Source organism: Brachyistius frenatus, unplaced genomic scaffold (genome assembly GCF_029030835.1).
Source record: "Brachyistius frenatus isolate BFR_SWC_R1_liver_20210118 unplaced genomic scaffold, ASM2903083v1 Contig_3, whole genome shotgun sequence".
NCBI lineage: Eukaryota > Metazoa > Chordata > Actinopteri > Embiotocidae > Brachyistius > Brachyistius frenatus.
Genome location: NW_027210602.1, coordinates 5,279,848 through 5,299,929, shown reverse-complemented (window position 1 = coordinate 5,299,929; position 20,082 = coordinate 5,279,848). Strand labels below are relative to the sequence as shown.

General features: G+C 42.6%; 1 protein-coding gene across 1 annotated transcript; it reads left to right on the top strand.

Moving 5' to 3' along the window:
- Positions 1–4,190: 4,190 nt before the first annotated feature.
- Positions 4,191–20,076, top strand: LOC138624247 (ras-GEF domain-containing family member 1B-B-like). The gene is made up of 14 exons (XM_069704253.1): positions 4,191–4,399; positions 12,061–12,588; positions 12,705–12,827; positions 13,195–13,332; positions 13,461–13,676; positions 14,168–14,242; positions 15,882–15,974; positions 16,146–16,248; positions 17,206–17,285; positions 17,389–17,484; positions 17,583–17,678; positions 17,998–18,121; positions 18,249–18,321; positions 18,407–20,076. The coding sequence occupies exons 2-14, from the start codon at positions 12,067–12,069 to the stop codon at positions 18,438–18,440; spliced, it is 1,773 nt and encodes a 590-aa protein (XP_069560354.1). The 5' UTR covers positions 4,191–4,399; positions 12,061–12,066; the 3' UTR covers positions 18,441–20,076.
- The last annotated feature ends 6 nt before the right edge of the window (positions 20,077–20,082 follow it).

Below are 20,082 nucleotides of genomic sequence, written 5' to 3'. Positions count from 1 at the left end.
AACTACTCTTTTCAACCTGAATTGAATTGTCCTCATGCTTGTTTCTTTCTTCGGGGCCTCCGTACATTCAAACATGAATGCGAAACGTGCATGCTGGGATTTCTTCTAATGCAACCAGATAATTTTTTTTCTTCATCACATTCCTACATTTTAAATTTGTTTCTAACATACTAACACATTCCTCAGAGAAAAGAATGTCACAATAAAAGCACCCCGCCCCTTTACCCCCCCAAGACCCATTATTACCCCACTCTCTCCCCACAATTCTCGGGCTCTCCCCCTTCTTTCCCGGACTGTAATGATCTCACCCAGCTGTCACTGTGTAATCCCTCCCACACTCACTGCAGTATACATGTCTGCTGCTGCTGCTGGTGGCGGCTGACATAATTTGTTGTGCCCGTGTCACCGTTTCCCTGAAATCCAAAACACACTGCCAGTCAGAGGTTTCAGAACACAATGTCGAAAGAAATTCGGTTTAATTTTAAGCAATCTGCTCATTGTAAATGCAATAACATTTGAAAATAGACTAAAATAATAGTTTCACGACAGTTCTATTTTGAAAACAAACATGATTACACTGTGCAGTAGATAGTAAAGATCTACTGAATATATTGTCATGTCATTCTGAGACATAAACCATGTTTTAGACCTGTGCCCTAGAAAAAGCGACCACTTTAACCAGTATCTGGAATTCAGGCCTCAGCATAAGATAAGATACAGATGTATTTTTCTCCAATAAAGTCACAAACATTTCTCATTTTACTGACATCTGTTACATATTTATGTTGTAATTTCATGTTAATCACTGCGACTTTCCATGATGATAAATAGTGATACTGAGGAACATCTGTTGCATTATCTGTCTGAGTGTGTGTGAGACATGTCGGTAATATTATTGTGTTGAGATTTCCATTAAACAAGCGCACAGATTAGTGATTTTAAATTGAGTTGTCTTGTCCCTTGTTTGTTTGCGCGATATTTCAGGAACATCTTGAGGGATTTCTTTCAAATTTGGCACAAATGTTTGTTTGTACTCCAGACTGAATTTAACTGATTTTGGTGGTCAGCGGTCAAAGTGACCTCACAGTAGGGACCATATCTGACATTTGGTTGGCTACCAAATTTGTGACACTAATCTTGGGTGTCCACCTTGAAACTGTGCCAATTGTATAGATCTTCTGAGTTTGAAACATCCCCATTTTAAACTTTGTAGGTTCTTTGCAGCAACATCCATATTTGAAGCTTTACTGTCAATCAGCTTTATTGGCCAAGCTTGAGAACACATATAAGGATTATTTCGAAGTCTTCACGATATACTGTATATTACACAAGCCTGGACAAATACGGATGTAAAATGCAACATAACTGGTTGGCGGATACATACAACCACAAGTAGAAATTCTAGTTGTTGCTTTTGACAATCTCTTCACTACTTGAGTTTTCTTCATTGACAGTCAGTTTCCAGTTGGGTAATACAGGCAGACGAGAAGCAGCAACATCCTAAAACTCAATTAAACCAACTTTATAGATGAAGTCTATGAAAGCAGAAGGCCTAAGTTTGGTCCTGTAGTATGTTACCATCCTGTTTGCCCATTTATATACTCTCCCTTATTTTAAAAAAGAGACTGCCGACATTGTGATCAGTAGAGGAGGGTTAACAGGTGGTCATGTGTGGCTGTCCACTGGGCTGAGGAATGAGTTCTTGAACACCTGCTGATTACTATTTGAGGTTCATCTTATTTACACGGACGTCCTCGATTTCAATTGCCACTCTGACACAACGTCTTCCTCGACAATAGTTGAAGTAGTGAATCGAAAAGCCAAATCCCACGAGGGTCCTCATCGAGCACCGCAAAGGTCAAGTATCTCCGGAAGAAGACGTGTGTGTGTTCGCATGTGTACACGGGCACAGACGTCCTTTTTTCTCAGTGCAGAGAGGCACACAAATAAGCGCAGCCGGAAGCTGTGCGCTTGGGGGTGCCTGGTGTAGGAGTCGGGTTATCGAAATGAGAAGACCCTGCAGCCTGAACTCAGAAATCAGCTATTCTCGCCTGAATGGTGATGTGTCAGAATGGAAGAGGCGTCAGTGATCATAAATGAGCACTGCCCACAACCTCAGGGCCCGACTGTACTGCAAGTGTAACGCACTGTTTATGTAATTTGACGTTTACGCAATAAAGGACAGGACCGGGCTGAGGTGGATGACAGCGGTGCCGTGGTAGTTGAGGGGGTAGGAATGGTGTGCACCCACCTTGCTTTAATGACCATATTTCAGAGAAAATTAGACTGTTGGAGGGAACATAGTATATATATATTTAGAGTGAACTCTAAACATTTAGAGAAGGAGATGGGGTGTGTATTTTTTACTCTGACAATGTAAAAACTTTTTTAAAAGGTCCACAGTCTGAGTAAGCTTGTTTTAAACCTGCTGGTGCCAACATGAGACCCACAATTAGAAAGACTGCATGTAAGCAGAAACAGGATTCACTGTATACCGCAGCTTTGTTGGCACATGAAAATGTAATTGTGTCAACTTTCTTGTTTTCACTTCAATTTAAGGATAACTTTTTGTTTTGGGTTGAGTAATGTGCTTGTGGGATTGTGAAATCCTTTCAAAACACAATTGTATAGGATTGTGTACCATACACAGTCAACAACTGTGTTTAGAGCTGCAAATGAACAGATATCTTTGCTTGTGAACTTTTGGGAGAATTATCAAATAAAGTAAAGTGAAAGTGTGTTGATTGGACACATTTGTGACTGAATGTGGCATCAAGCGCTATATAAAGGTTATCAATCAACTCTTGTATGTTGGAGTTAAAACACCAGAACATGAACCAACCAACAACTAATTAATCCCACTTTTAATTGGATTACCACAGAGGACCAGCACAACCATCCTCAGCTCCATGGAGCCGTCTCACAGTGTGTTTATACTTGTAGTTTGATTCTTTTGGTCTGGACTAAAGCACAACATTATACATCGTTGCATTTTATTCCTGGTCTGCTTTGTGTTCACTCTGGAAATCTTAACATCAATCCAAAAGGTGTAAACAAGAAATATGTAAGAGGTCTAATCGAATGTATATTTTGTGACCAAACATTTCTAAACCAATGCTATGTGCAAGGCTAAATGTGCTCGTGGGATTTGAGTATGTGGCGTTATGTTTTCAAGCTGAGAACTCGCCAAGATCTCAAGAAGTCGAGAGAACAGGGGCAATTCCTCTTTCTGTTAATTACACTCTTCAAATGAAGAGCTTTCCAGTTTTACACGGGGTCCAGCAGCCATACTGTATAGTAGGTTTTGACCTAGAACTGTGTTTCTTTCAGGTGGGGCAGGCTGTCCCAATCGAAGGGGACATTTTTCAAACCAGTTTAGCCACACAAGAGTCGCTTACACTGCTGTATGCATTTAAAGCACATTTGTGTAATTGTAGATGCAGGAAATACCTGCCCTAAGTAAATGAATGCATCAAAGCCATCAAACATCCACAGTTAAGAATTAGGCTACCTAAACTGGAGCAAATTTATCCATGCCACCGGCCCACTGATTTCCACACAGAGCTGAAATAAATGACAACCTGAGCAGGAAAAAAAAACAATAACAAAGCAATTAGGAGCAAATGAAAGTTTCAAAAACAATATGATACAATAATGGCATGCCTCAATGCACATTTTTTAAAATCACTTTTTAGCTCATATCTATAAAAATCTACATCTTCAGTAAAATTCTTTCTCTCTCGGATAGAGAGGTATCTTGTATCTCGCTAACAGTGCTTCATGACATTATTTACAACATAACGCTTTATAAGCACAACGTAAAACACCTTCAAAGCTGTTTCTCTTACAGACTCCTGATTTTTTAAGTCACTGAGAGCTTGCAGCCACACACAGTCACATTCCGGGAGGAAACCTTACACCTTCCATATTTCAGCTCTCCAACAAAAACACTGGCAGTTTTGTCGGCACTCAAAAAAGAGAGAGGCCGACGGAGGACGAGGCAGCCAATCAGAATCTCGAGAGATTTCGATTTTTTGACTCCTCCTCTGCGATTGGCCGGAGCCTTCCCTAGAGGCACCCTCCCCCGTGCGCTGATTGGCCAGTTTTCCCGGCTCTGTGGAAGTCATTTGAATACGCCTCGCTTTGTGGCTCATTTACAGCTCTGCTGCTGCTGCTGGTTCAAATAATTGACTCAAATAGCCGGAGCGGAGACACAATGGAGGAGAAGTATGGCACGGACGCACTGCTGAAAGACTTATCTGCATGTTACGCACCGTGCAGCTTCATTTGAGAAACACATTACAAAGTAGTTTGGATAGTTTTGTGTCGTTTTTTTTTTCGAGCCGTTTCTGCCTGAGAGAGAGAGACTATTCGGAAGTTGAGCTGCACCACATAAGAGGTAAGTTATTCAGGGTGTGGATATTGGGGTGTATTTATAGAAACAATCTACTTTACTCTAGTTAACCTTCAAGGTCAGAAAACTATTATTAACGTTTGAAATCTCTTACATAACTCCTGGGAACGTTTTTGGACTAACATTTTATTGCACTAAAATACTGTTCGCAAGGTCTAATTTCAGTGCATTTGGGTATTGGGCAGCACTAAATTGCATAGAAAATAACATAATAATAATAATTAAAAAAAAAATTAAGCTCTATTGCCAGAAAATTATGTGAACTCGAAAGAATTTTGCTCAGTTTTGCGTTATTGAAAAACATGATCTCCCTTAACCTGGCTCCATTTTCTTTCCAGTAGTCCAGTCCTCCCATTTGTTGTTGTTGTTGTTGTTATTGTTTACCACCCATGTGAGGTTATAATTAGTATGGCTGTCAGACACAAACAAACAAACATTACTCACCAGCACCTGCGATGGGACTGTGGTTGCGCACACAGCATGGCTTCTTCACAGTCAGCTTTTACTTTTACTGGGCTATGACTCAGTCTGAACCCCGTAATGTAGACCAGGCATGGTGGCCTGGTGGGTGTGTGTGTGTGTGTGTGTGTGTGTATATGAGAAAGAATAACAGAGCGCGTGTGTGTGTGTGCGAGGCTATTTTAAAGTCTGACCAAACAGACTTTGAAAAGCTTTATTCCCTTCACAAACCCTCAGTCGCTGAACATCCTGAAATGAGGAGCACCATTTCCAGTACTTAGTGAGCGTTTGCTTCAGGCTGCTTAAATAAACGTCAAAATTAACTGGTTCAGCTCATTTAATAATTAACACAGAGATTTGTTTTCACCTCCTAAGGTCATTGTAGGAAATGCTTCCATTGTGCTGTGAGGTAGAAGTTTGCTAGACAGCAGAAATGTGTATGTGATAGAGAAAGACAGAAAGACAGACAGACAGACACAGAGAAAACCCCTTACACAAGCTTAGATTCATTATATCCTTGTAGCAGAGGAGATAATGTGTCCTTATCCTTTCTGGCTCTAGGTTAATACTGTACTAGCCTAACAGATGATACAGGAGATGTGTGTGTGTGTGTGTGTGTGTGTGTGTGTGTACCTCTACGCATTTAAAAACCTGTGTGTGTGTGTGTGTATAGTGGGGGTATGTACAAGGAAATGCACGCTTGAATGCAATGTGTTTGTTGGAATAAGAGATGAAAGCAGGCCCGTCAGTAGGTGAACTGTGTTCCACGTATCTCTCCAGTCCATCGCAGGCTGCTGTCTGTTCACCCGTCCATCAGATTTAGATGCAGCTTTTTAAAACTGGTCGTCGGTCTCTGGTGGCTCGACGGCGGCTGCAGACCTGAACTGACCCAGGCACTTCTTCTTCGAGAGTGTTTTTTTTTTTTTTTTTGTCTTCGTTTCCTCCTACTCCTACTTTAATTCTGTACTTTGCTTGGTACATTGATGACGTGTGAATTCTGGCAGTAATGAATAGACTGGTGATGCAGGCTGTGAGAGTTATAAAAGGTTAATTTAGACAAAGTGCAGGAAAACAACTCTAAAACGGAAAGGAGTCGAACAAGAAAGACACAGCTTCTAATGCTTAGACAGCCGAGCAGAACAAAATAACATCTGGACTGATGCTGCTTTTCAACTGTTCATCCATATGTTTTTAACTAGTATGAACACAACATAAAAAGATGTAGATAATTCCAATAAGCTGGCTTGTTTCTGCCTCTGTAAGACCCCGAAACTCAAAGCATCCTGTGTTAGAGCGACCTGTGGTTAGAATAAAAAACGATACCCCAGATTTCAGACTGTTTGTAGCTGAAGGAATTCACAGACTCTAAAGGAACATATACAGTATTTACATTATGTATGTAAAAACGACTAAATAAAGGAAAACCACAGGCATAACCCAGCTTATACCATAACTACATACTCACAATTGATTATGACATCTGACATCTTTAGATCCTTTATGCCCCGGGTTTGATAGAACTTTAAAGGCATCTTGGTCCAATGGCGCCACATCTAGGGACTGTATGATGAAACTTGAAAGTTTGACTGATTGGACTGCCTCATTTCCCTTTACTCATTATGGGATTGTATTTAAAAAAAAAAAAATTATTTGAAGACTTTGAGAAGACCGCTTTTGTTTGCATTTCAGGCTGTAAAGGTGCTCTTCGGCCATATGTATGTGGACTTTATTTTCCCAACTGAAGTCAGCAGCTTGTTTCCACTTGACTCCTTTGGTGGCTGTAATAACTATTGCACCATTGCCAATGGTAATTTTAGGCTATGGGCAGGATCAGTGCAGGCTGGAGCCAGCTGGTAGTGCAATGAGTCTCAGCTAACTTCCAAGTAATTTAAAGTCTGCTGCCAACAAACAAAAGGTGGTAAATTTGTCAGGTCTGATGATATTTAAACATCATTATTACATCGCAATGAGACTGTTCCAAGTCCAATAACTGAATCATCATAGATTTGTCTTATTGTTTTCTTTGATATTTGAATGCCAGGTGTAGTCACTCGCCCTCCCTCACAAAGAGCCAGATCAAAGTTTGAGAGTGAAATCTTTTTTTAACATCAGTAGGCGAGTTGTGTGGTCAATCTTTTCCCTCTACTTTTATTGTTTTTCTTTGGTGTAGTTAATGATGTTATTGTCAGAGTTTTATTTAAAGCTCCAAAATGTAACTTTTTTTTTTTTTTTTACCCTTTTTAAATCATGTTGATAATACAAAGACTTCTAATAGGGAAAGGGGGCACCTCTTTCATACCCACTCCACCCCTCAAACACCTGTTCTCGCGTTATGTAACTTTTGTTAGCAGGTCGGGTCTTCTGCTAAACGTGCACTTTTTGCTGGTAGCACCTTGTTGAGCTGGTTGTTTTCATGAATGACCAGCTGCATGCGACAGGGATGATCCGGTTCTTCTCGTTGGCGGCTCCAAGATCTCAGTTGTCAGATGCTCCGGCACTGCGCCATCCGCTGTAGCCCTGGCGCTGATGACACGCTCTGCAAAGTTCAGTTCGGCATCCTGTGGAAACGGCCAACGAGCAAACTGAAGCCCAGCACGGCGCGGGTCTTTCCATGTCCAGATATTTTTCAGTGTCTTATTTCCGACCAGAAGTAGAAATGAATGGTGGTTACTATTGTAACCCTGGATTCTATGAGTGTATGTATGGCTCTCGGCGCTGTTGTTATTTCATCTATCCCTCGCGCGAGGGGAATTTGACGCATCGGAATCCTGTAATTACGTTTTGTGGCCACAGATGTCACTGTTGTCAATCTTCTAGCTTTTACAGGGTTAACTCTTGTACGTGTAAAACTGTCCAGTATGCAGTTTTGACGAAACCACGGTATGTGATATGAGCACAGGCTGTACTTTAACCTCATTTATGGATATATCTAAGCCTGACTGAGAAGGGTTTCCCTCAGACAAACATGCTTGTCTTGCTCACACTCCTTACCTGATGTAACTTATTGGTGCCAAAGTACATGAGGTACAAAGTGGAACAAAGATAGTATTGCGTTACATTAGCAATTTACCTCCCTGACAAATCGTTTTACAGGCCCCTCTTATGAGGTGCAGGCTGTTCCTTACAGCTTGGCAGACTGCTTCTCATGACTAGTTTTCACGTCTCCACATTGTGTCAACTTACAAGCTGAACTTTACACACGTTAGTGCATTTGAAGAGGCCTGGCAGCCCTTTCATGCACATGGAACTGGAACTGATTAGATTGTCCTGTGCTTTCACATAAACTGGGTAAAATGGGCAGAATGTCTCGATCACGACGAGATGGTCAGTCATTTAAACGGCTTCACAGCTACTTAGGATCATTTCACTGCAGCCTGATTGTTATTTTCTAGCTGCTGACTGTGCTTAAAGGCCCCAAATTTGATTAGATGTCACAAAAAGCAGCAGTCAAACAAATCCTCTGTGGTTCCTTATAGCCCCTGCTGTATTTAACCATCAGGGGCTTTCAGCACTTGTAGCTGTTAGGTCAACGAGTACGTAGAAGCTCACTGGGTTCAAATGGCTTGACAGTTAGAATGACTAATTTAAGACTACACTGTCTTTGTCATTATCCATTGTGTGCTGTGTACGTCCACGTTCATTGCTTTAAAGTCCCGTTTTTTTTTTTGCTCTTAATTTGAGCTGCTGCAATCCCATACGTCCTCGAGCCACGTGCATAACGGCTACTTGTGTCAATAATACGAGTTTCGATATACTCCTCACCAAAGTTAAATTCCTTTGCACTTGTACATAAAAGATCAGATTGTACCACATGACCTCACAGTAGCTGAGCTATAATAAGAGTTCACACCTCCACAGAAGAAGAAGAAAGTCTGCTTTAGCGCTTTGACTGATGTAAAGAAAAAAGAAAAAAAAAAGAAAAGGGTCCCGGCGTCGCCTCATGCAGAGGCTGGGCGTCATACGGCCCGACGGCAAGCGAGCAGAGTGTGTGAAAGCTGCTGTGTGTGTCTGATCTGCTCTGATCTGCTCTGATCTGCTCTGATCTCTTCCTGGGGGTCTTTGTGTGATTGTTAATGCCATGACAGGATAGATAATACCGCTATTGTTGAAGACCTCCCCCCTCGTCCCTACCCCCCTCTCCTCTTGTTCGGCTCAGCTCAGCTCAGCTAGGTGTCCTGTTTAAAACCACATAAAGTGATTCCGAAAACAAATAGCAGGACCGTCCGAGTTGGCGAAAATCTCCTAAAGACGCCTGCAAACGTGCATCGGACGCGCAAACGTTTCACTAAAAGCCAGACAAAAGTGTCTTTTCTTATACAGTGGCATATGTAAAACCGCCGAATTGTGTTTTCCTTTTTAAAGCAGCTGGGACATGTTTCACTGGTTCGAAACCATTAGCAGATGATATTTGCCTGCAGCACCAGCAAACATTCAGTGAGGTTTAGCCTCTTGATCAACTCGGGTTATGACATTTTCGGCCACACACACACACACACACACACACACACACACACACACACACACACACACACACACACACACACACACACACACACACACACACACACACACACACACACACACACACACACACACACACACACACACACACACACACACACACACACACACACACACACACACAGTCTGTTTCATTTGTCAACACGGGAGACATTGTCTGTTGTGTCACTTTACTAATCTGACAGCAGTTTGAAGGAAAAATGCACTAAAAAGCGTGCAATGCTTCTTTAGTTTTGTCAAAGGTTTTGGTACAAGTGCAATGAGTGGTTTTGTATGTGCAATGCTCTTGCACAACTATACGTTTCTGCCTCTTCCTGTGTTTTTATAACCACATCAGACCGCTTCGTAAGGCTGCAATCTTCAAAGTTTACAAACAAGAGAATGTAAACAATCCCTTTTAATATGAAATTATGCTCCCAATGCCATCATTAAGTCGTCCGCAGAGAGTCCAACCTATGATTTAAAAGGAGCGCAGTTTCAGTGCTGCAGCATAGAAAAGCCACAACCATCCAAAGGGTCAACTTTTCAGGAAGTCAGTCTGGAAAAAACCAAGATGGGTTGAGAATTTTTAGACGTGTTTTCCTCTTGGATCAGGTCACCTTTCAATGCATTCAGAAGCTTTGGAGAAAAAAGTCCTCCAAACTGGGGTAAATAGTCTCATAACTTGACCACCGCAACCGCACTTTCCCAGATCGCATTTTGTAATTTAAGGAAGGTAAAGACACAGTAATCTTTTAAGAGTTAGAAGGAGAACAGCAGCCTGAGATCACAGAGTTCAGAAGACGGGGCTGGCACTGGACTGGCTTACACTGGCATGATGCCAGGCGCTGGGGTATACAAGTGTGTGTGCGTGTGTCACTCCAGCCATCATTTGTGTGTGTGTGTGTGTGTGTGTGTGTGTGTGTGTGTGTGTGTGTGTGTGTGTGTGTGTGTGTGTGTGTGTGTGTGTGTGCTTGGATTATACCGGCATGGGGCTAGGCGCCATGGTGGACAAGGGTGTGTGTGTGTGTGTGTGTGTGTGTGTGTGTGTGTGTGTGTGTGCGCAAGATGTTGGCTCAGGCAGACACTCCTCTGTCGGCGCTGTGATGGACAAACAAAAGTCGGCTGGATTCCTGCAGGGTTTTGTTTTCTGGCACAGTGTATGTGTATATGTAACTGTGTGTGTGTGTGTGTGTGTGTGTGTGTCTCTCTGTCTGTCTGTCTGTGTGTGTGAGGCTCATTTAACGTTGGCATGTGGTGCCGAGGCAGACAACAGTAGCAGGATAAAGGTGGCTCCAGAGTTAAAGCACGCCTTGGTGGTGATCTGGGATCAGCTTACCAACCTCAGATCCAATTATCTCAACCATTAAGATGAAAAAAAAAAGAAAAGAAAAGAATCATTGCCGTCTTCAGTGTCATCCATCTGCCGGGCTGTTTTTATTCCACATGCTTCAAAAAATGTGACAAAAGATGTGCTAAAGCAGAGGGCAGCGGAAAAGTTTTACCAACATATGGCTTTTTAGAGAGACTTAATTTAATAAGGAGATATCTTTCCAAGTGTTCAAAGCCAAAAAGAATAAACAGAGGAAAGGGTAAAATTATGTGATTAAGTGTAATTACTCTCTCAGACACTTCTAAGTCTCTGCTTTGTGTGATCGAGTTGCTCAAACAGATATTTTCACAACATTTGAACAGCTTAAACATCAACCACGTTCCCAGGGAGCTGACTGAGTATAACAACAGGACAACTGGAGCACTACAGGAGACATTTGTAGTGGCTATTTCATGACTTCCCATTGACTGCAGGAAGGAATGTTCACCACAGTATTTTCAACACTAGAAATACTGATGTTTGAATGCCTCATGTTACGAGAAAGTCTAATTTGCAACAATAAAATGTACTAATTGTTTTTTATTGTTGTAGGAAATAGTAGTGAAATAATTGTTTGATTGATAGCTGGTCATCAAAGCGATTGTGTTGCTTCCACATTGATCATTGTGTATTTACTGCTGTCGAATTAGTTTAAATTGTATTGATTTGAGTTTTGACTGTTGATTGGACTTCTTTCAATCCCATATACCTTCCTCGATGTGGTTGAAGCAGCCTGGGGTTCAGGAACTTTGAAAAAAAAAGCTGCTGAAAAGAGATGAATCTTAATTGTCATGAGATGAATAATAGGATAAGAATCACTAGAGAAACGTATTCTGCTACACAGAAGTATGTATTCTACGCTATTCTCAATGCTGTCTTCATCTGGTAGTAGTTTTATTATTTCAGGCTTTTAAAAAGTACTCTAATTTGAATGGTTACGTAAGTGTAGTCTTGCTGGAGGAAACAAAATGATCTCAGTTCTCTTGATCTGGTTGAAATTCATTTACATTTTTTAAGCGCTTGAAGATGCAATAATCTCTAAAGTGGATGTCATGGAAGAAAGCCAGTAAAAACAAATGGAATGATCAAACTCGTCATATGAAGACATTTAAGGTGTATTTATTGACCCACAACGTCAGCTTGAAGCCTCCGCTACCGTTTGCCCCGTTAAACTTACCACATTACCTTTAATATTAACTCTGGTACTTCGACAATTAGCATTACACCCTTGATGAAATTACATGTAAAGTTATTCTATCAATCTTATCCACCCCTAACCTTATTCTTTGTGTCTTTTTTTTTTTTTTTTTTAAAGATCATCATGCCACCCACAACCCCGTACGCAGGAAAGTTCAGCTCTTGCGCTCCTTACAGCAACAACAACAACCAGCCTCAGAGTCCGTACCGCAGCAACACCGCCCCAAAACCAGCGAGGGAGAACGTCTACAACGGAGCTTACTCCGCCGCGGAGAACCCCTACGACATACCGCAGCCCCACGGCGCGTACCGCAGCGCCTCCGTCTCCTCCGTGACTTCGAAGGAGCATCATTACAACAACGGCCGTGCGGTTTCGGAGAACCCGTACTCGCCGCAGCCTCAGAGCCCCCGCCAGCACAGCACTTCCTGCCCGGGCCGCGCCTACCGGCACACCAGCGGCAGCAGCGGCGGCAGCAGCAGCGAGCAGTCCTGTCGTAACAACGCGGCCGCGGCGAAAGCTCGGCTTTACGGACACGGCATCACCGCCAGCTACGGGGAGATGTGTTACCACGACAACAGTTTGGTTTCGGCGTCTCTTGAGGCGCTGATCCAGCACCTGGTTCCCACGGTGGACTACTACCCTGATGTAAGCACCGCTAAACGTTTGACGAGAATGTCGAGGTTTGTGAACGGCTCGTTCAGTCCGTCTACGTCGACTTTCCTTTTGTTTCTCTGAAAGCTGCTTTGTTTCCTCGTCATCAGAGGTCGTACGTCTTCACGTTCCTGCTGAGTTCACGCCTCTTCCTGCACCCCTACGAGCTCATGACGAGGGTTTGCCACCTGTGTGTGGAGCAGCAGCGGTCTGGAGATGCCCTGCTGGATAAGGTTGGCTGATTTTACACGCACGCACGCACACACACACACACACGCACACACGCGCACATACAGACATACAGGTATAATTACTTCTCTCCTTTTCACTCTCTTGAGCTCCTACAAAACCTCACACCCACTATAAAAGCCACAAACTCTCCCACCCAAACCTCCTATTTGGTATTTATGAGTTATTTTATAAGCAGAGGTTCGAGACGGACAAAAAAAAACAACCGAATTGAATGAAACGCACTGAATGGGAAGAATGATGTGAACGCATAAAAGCAGCATATTGTCTGAGAAAAATGAAAATCGTGACATTTCGATTTCTATGATAAATAAAATCGCGTCACTTGACGTCACGCGTGATGCTTTTCAGATCCGTTTCCGTGAGGTGGCGCCGAAGCTGGTGCAGCTGCTGACCGAGTGGACGGAGACGTTTCCGTACGACTTCCGGGACGAGAGGATGATGCGCTGCCTCAAGGACATGACGCACCACGTGGCCCGAGGGGACGAGGTCAGCGCCACGGCTCCTAGTTAAAACATTTCGAGGAACAAACACCGGAATGATTTCTAGAGCTGATTCCAAATCCTGTTTTTTTTTTAAATTTATTTTATGATTTGGGTTATTATTTGTGTGTCCAGTACTCCTGGCGAGCCATGCAGCAGATGACCCAGCGTCTGATCAAACGCCTGTCTGCCCTCGGCCAGTACGAGGAGGCCGTGGCCGCGCTCAACGCCGTGGCAACGGAGCGTCCCGCCTCCCTGAAAAGCAAGCAGGCCTCGGCCCAGCGAAGCGACGTACTGAGCGCGTGCGATGACCCCTTCATCCTTGCCCAGCAACTCACACACATTGAACTGGTAAGAAATCAGATGTGCTGAGATTAAGGCATCGTCAGTCACTTGTGGAACCATCTGTTGTGAGACTTGGAGGCCGATCTGTTGCTGTGTGCGTCTGAAATTAAAAGATTATTTTAGCGTTTATGTGTGGTAACTACTTAATTGGACTTTGTACTGAACTAAACTTAGAAAATTCATTGTTTTAGTTGTACACAAGAACACAATTTTATAGCCAAGATGTAAAGGTTCACATAAACACCTTCTTCTTTCTTTGTGCTGCCTTTGTGTTGACTTAGTACATTTTTGTTTTATGATTGTTATTTCTTGATTTTATAGTTTTCACCATAAACCTTTTGTGTGATCTGTTTTAAAATTGTTTTCAGTCTTGTGCTGCTGTTTAACTCGCAGTGGGAATCATTAAATCACTTTTGAACACATTTTCCAGTTAAATGAATCGTATGTGACTGCACTTATTATCCGAACTGTTTTCACTTCCTGTTTTCTGCCCTCAGGACCGACTGAGTTTCATCGGCCCTGAGGAGTTCATCCAGACGTTCGCCATGAAGGATCCTCTGGAGAACCATAAGGTACAATTGAGTTTGAATGAACAAACAGCTTGCATTAGCTCTCTCGCTAGTTTAGCTCACAATATTTCAGTCTGGCTATGATCCTAATTACAATGCTGTGAGTCGCTGACAAATTCAACATAATCACGGTCTCTCAACCACAAACTTGTAGCTTGGATTTCACTTTTCCTCTCATTTGTTTGTTTGCGTTTTCCCTCAAGCACTTTATGGATTTCTAAATGAGAAAGCTGTCATTTCTCCGCACAAGACCAAAGTGTGATCCCACAACATCATTTAAATAAATCTCACTCCAGGCAGAATTAACAGATGGATCTAACAGCCACGACTCGCTGCATATAGTTTTACTGTGTAAAGACAGCTTAAAAATACAGCAGTACGACCCATTTATAATTATCAGCATCAAAGGAGCGACACAGAGAGACCGCAGATTGTAGTTATTTTAAAGTCATTCTTTATTATTTTTGATTTGATGTGTCCTCTGGGGCTGCTTTGTGTGTAATTTGTGGTTTGCTTCAGTTCAAGTTAATTTGCTTTAGAAAAGCCACAAAAAAAAGAATGTGCTGGGAGACAGATACAAATCTGTGCAGCTACATTTTTACCTGAGCTTTTGAAAAGGTCTCAAACACGGTATATAAAAGAGGCTTTCTACGTACATCTTAAGTGTATCCAAGGGGCTCTTTCCTCGCTAAGTGGTCCTGCAAGTCAGCCGAAGGGTCGTTTTCAATCAGTGCTGCTGAGAACAAGCTTTCACCCGGGGTTTGTAACCACGGTCTCAACGGTGCTGCGCCGGTTATGTAAGACCCACTTTGTATAAAAGAGCGGTTGAGTCAGCAAAAGGGGTCCTGAAGTGTTGAGGGGAAGTTAGGAGTGGAGTGGGCTGCCGCTGTTGTGTAAGCATTTAATAGAGCTATGAATCTCTGGGATTACATCATCACGGCCAAGTCAAGTTTATTTATACAGAGCTTTTATAATGTTTATTTATATAAAAGGGCCTCTGGCAAACAGGTTCACCACACAGTGTCACACAGGAAAACCAGAAGGCCCAAAAGCAGCATGTAAATGAGATGAAAATAACAACAGACACGTCACAGACTCCCGTGTGCAGGTCCTGAGCTTGTGTGGGTGCGAGGGCTGTCAAGATCCATTAGCAAAGGAAATTACAGAGTGGCAGCAGCCTGGTTTCTTATATGTGTTTTTTTCACTGGATAACATAAAAAAAGATTATGCCGATTCAGAATGTCCGGAGAACTACATAGAATTTTTTTTGTCACGTGTTGTTATTGAAAATTGTTCAAGATGAAACTCAAAAAATTCAAGAAAAAGCACAAAAAAACCCTCCATCTTCCGAGGAAGACTGACATGTGATTGAAAGCTCCAGAAAAAGACAGATAGTGGATGTTGAGTTCAGATTTTTCTGTCAAAGTAAAACAACATAAACTTGATGTTTCGTTGATGTTTTTTTTTTTTTTCAGTGTATTGCATATTATAATATTAACTTTGTATTGGCCTGTAATCCATCTGTTTTCTACCCTTCTGACAAACAGGAACTTGACTGTGAAATGCAGACAGATATAAACTAATAAAACAAATACATCTTTTTCATTTTGTGTATTCATTGTGTCGTTATTCTGCTTCCCAGGGTTTCTTCCGGAAGCGTAAAACCAGCAACCTCGAGGCCTACGTGAACTGGTTCAACAGGCTGAGTTATCTGGTGGCCACTGAGATCTGTATGGTGCGTTGTACTTCAGAACGCTCTTCATCTGTCTGTGTTGTACTCATGCAAGTGTTCATGTTATTCATATCTCACCCATTCTTCCTTTTGAAATTCGCTGCTTATATTAGATGGTTCTAGACCAAAGAACAACTTTACACTTATTTACTTCTTTACGTTCTCTCATTAAAGCCAGTGAAGAAGAAACACAGAGCCCGGATCATAGAGTTCTTCATCGACGTGGCTCAGGAGTGTTTCAACATCGGCAACTTCAACTCTCTCATGGCCATCATCAGTGAGTATCAGTCAGAAAACATGTAGAAAATCACCAAATCGCATAAAACCAAATCTAAATGATAGACAGCACTACTCCATACTGTGTGAATAAGGCTGGCAATCTTGCTTTTTTTTTTTTTAACCAGCCATTATTCTGTGTTTATATCTGCTTACATATTGTCCTTTTGTACTTTGTGTATTACGGGATGTTTCCATTAGAGGGCGCACCAGAGAACAAAGGATATAAAAATAACCTCCAAATTTGCATGATTTAAACGATATACATGGCGACACTCAAGCAGGTTACTACTTTGTCACTGAGCTGCAGCAGGGACTCGTCATACAGATCCATGTAATTGTGCAAATTGTCTTAACTGTCGTGCCTACTGACCTTGTCATATCCCCATACTGACTCAACGCTGCCCCTGCTGTCGGGTTCATGTTGCATCTTGCGGAGACGTGGCGTCAATTTCTGAGAACTTTCCTTCACCGACACTCAAAATAGATGCAAGCCACGCGACGCGGCCATCATGCGCAGTTAAAAGCCAGTATATCTCTAGCCTGATGTAGGATATGTGGGAAATGTAGAGCAGGAACACCGCAGCACTTGCACGCACATCAGCAGCGCACATTACATTAAATAGAACAAGTACAAATTTTGCAGCATCTCACACGGATCACTTTCTGCTGAATGTTGTCGATAGTCACGAAAGGATTTTTACATTTTAATTGATGAACCTCTCTGTCACAGCTTGTTGTCAACAAAAAACACACTAAAGTTAAATTGTAGTTCCCATCATTTCTTCGTCAAATAACCAGTAAATTGAGTGAAGTCAGCAAATGCAGCGGCAGCAGTTTCGGCTGACATTAATCAGTTGAAGGAAGTACAAACTGAGCGAGTGGAGGTCTGAAGCAGTCCAGCCTTCTCGTGCTGCTGGGTCTGACTGTAAATAGTGAGATGTCCTCCGTGTTTCAGCTGGGATGAACATGAGTCCTGTCGCCAGACTGAGGAAGACCTGGAATAAAGTCAACACTGACAAGTTCGAAATCCTGGAGGTGAGAATGAATGTTTTACGCACAAATGTGGGATTCCCAACTCTTGGTGTACGCAAACTTTGTGCATACGCTTTACACGTCTCCTTTGTGTGATCTCATTCAGCACCAGATGGACCCGTCCAGTAACTTCAGTAACTACCGCACTGCGCTGCGTGGCGCCACCCAAAGGTCTGAAACGGCACACAGCAGCCAGGAGAAGGTGAGAGAGCCCTCGAGATGCGTATAAATACGACCGACGGCCCCGGATGTAAAATGTGTATGTAAATCAGCTGCGCTCTCTCTCTCTCTCTCCCTCAGATCGTGATTCCTTTCTTCAGTCTTCTCATTAAAGACATTTACTTCCTGAATGAAGGCTGTGCCAGCAGGCTGCCCAATGGACACATCAACTTTGAGGTCAGTCCACAATTCGTTCCAGTACGTTAGTTTGAGCTCTGTGCCCGACTAAACGGTGCTGTAAACACTAGTAGTTTAAGGTCTTAGAAGAGACTTCACATTATGTAGTGTCCCCCTTGTGGTTAAAAAGAGCAATACATGTTCCCTTTCAGTGCTTCGCTCCTCAGATAACATGAAACATGTTTCCTCAAGTGGTTTTTCTTCTTGGTCATCGGTGATCCTCACGGTGTATTACCTAGATTTTCAAGAGCCATCCAAATGCATTGTGTTTTAGCTGGTGTCAGTCTTAATGTAGTCCGTTGTCTCTCTGTCTCAACAGAAACTGTGGGAGCTCGCAAAGCAGGTGAGCGAGTTCCTGGTGTGGCGTCAGGTCGTTTGTCCGTTCGACAGAGACCGCCGGATCCTTCAGTATCTCGTCACCACACCCGTTTTCAGCGAGGACGGTCAGCGTTCAATCTTTTCTGCGTTTATCTAATTGTATAAAAATCTCCCAACCGTTTGGTGTAGTCTGGTAGTTCATCACCCGAGGGGGGAAAAACAAGCGAAACTCAATTTGTCTTATTGTTGCAGAGCTCCATCTGGCCTCGTATGAGAGTGAGGGACCCGAGAACAACATGGAGAAAGACAGTCGGAGGTCTCTGAGGTGGGTGTAGACACGTGCAAAACAAAGTCCGACACATCAAATATTCATCAGTATAATAACTGGTTACTCATGTTTTGTTTTCCAGATCTTCGCTTCTCCATCGAGAGAATCGGTCCTAGAACAATCTCCTCTGCTTCACAAACTGTAAAGAAACGAGGTGTTTCAAAGCTACAGATTCACACTATTATCTCATAGAGGCATTCTAATATTTCCAAAGCTCAGGTCGTGGGCTTGAATCCTGGTCTACGGGACAAAAAAAAAAAAAAAATGCAGCTGCAACTAAATCGTGACACATAAACACAAGAATATTTCTTGATCATGAGGAGCTGAAATGATTTCTAAATCTGCTGCTGTAACAATCGTTGGTGAAATTCATCCACTGCCAAAGAAGCCCTGTGCTGCAGTTATTACACCCACCTGTCCTCGCAAGTCTTCGTGGACAGAAATCACTTTTGAACCTGAGGATTCCCAAGAAGATGCCGGATTACTGATTAAGTCATCAGCTATGCTGCTTCTTCAATTTCGGCTCCGTCAAGGGAACTAACGGCACATCGGACGCCTGCAGAGTCGGCTTAAAGTGGACAGAATTGCTTTATATCGCCAGTGGACGTCCTTCATGGCGACACTAGCCTCACAGCGGTTAAGGACTTGAGTTTTAGAGGCATGAAGGCGACGTTTCGTCTCCGAACGAGACGGTTACGGACCCGTTTGTGGTTGCGGCGTTAGCACTGCTTCTCTGCGGATATCTTGACTGGGAACCACGGAAGGAGAGGGGAGACCTGACGGGAAGAGCTGATTTGCATCGATTTGTATCTTCAATTCCAGCCTAACGACGGCTTTTTAGAAGTGGTGCTGCTGCTTGTTGCCTCGTTGAGTGCTTCACGTTTAACCCCAAACGCGTCGAGCAGAAACCCGCACCACTTCCAGGTCCCATGTGCTCCCACTTTGTACAGTCATACAAGCCTTATATCTGACTTCAACACATAAATGCAAGTCAGCACATCCGCCACTACTTCACAAACACATCAAGACACTGATATTATCCATCACATGGTATTTGGTTCGCTACTTTTTGTCATGTGTGCACTTTGACTCTGTTGGTGATGCAAAGTCATTTGCGTGTGTGTGTGTGTGTGTGTGGTTGTGTATGTGTGTGTGCGTGTGTGACAGCACCATTATGCTAATCATGCAAACTAAATCAAAATGCACTTCAGTGTGTTCTTGTGTAATGAATTATAGGATTTGGTGACTCCAGTTTGTAGGCGCCTTTCTATACTATAGTATTAATTTGTATTTTGTATCAGAAGGTTATACATTTTTGTTTTTTAACGTGCATTCTCTGAAGTTTCACTGTGAGCTTGTTGCTGGTTGGCTAGCTCTGTGTCGGTAAGCTATATAACACCAGTTCATGTATGAGAAAAATATTGTTTTTGGTCTGATTGAAGCACAAACTGATGCGTGTATGTGCAGCTTAAACACAAACGGGAACCTCATCCTCCTCTTCATCTCACCTGTGATGACGTGAGCGTGATGTGATCCTTTAAAATCCAGCTACGAGTGAAAGTGATGCTACATTTTTATGTTTCTGAAGACGCTCCCATTTCCGTTTCCTTTTATAAGTGTTTTGTCATATATGCTTTTTAAAATATTTTCTTGTGTATCATTTGTGTCGCCAGTCAGGGTACTTGTACTGAAGGTCTTTGCGAAAAGAGAAATATATTTTTTTTTTCTTTCAAATAAACTGAATAAAATGTATCTGGT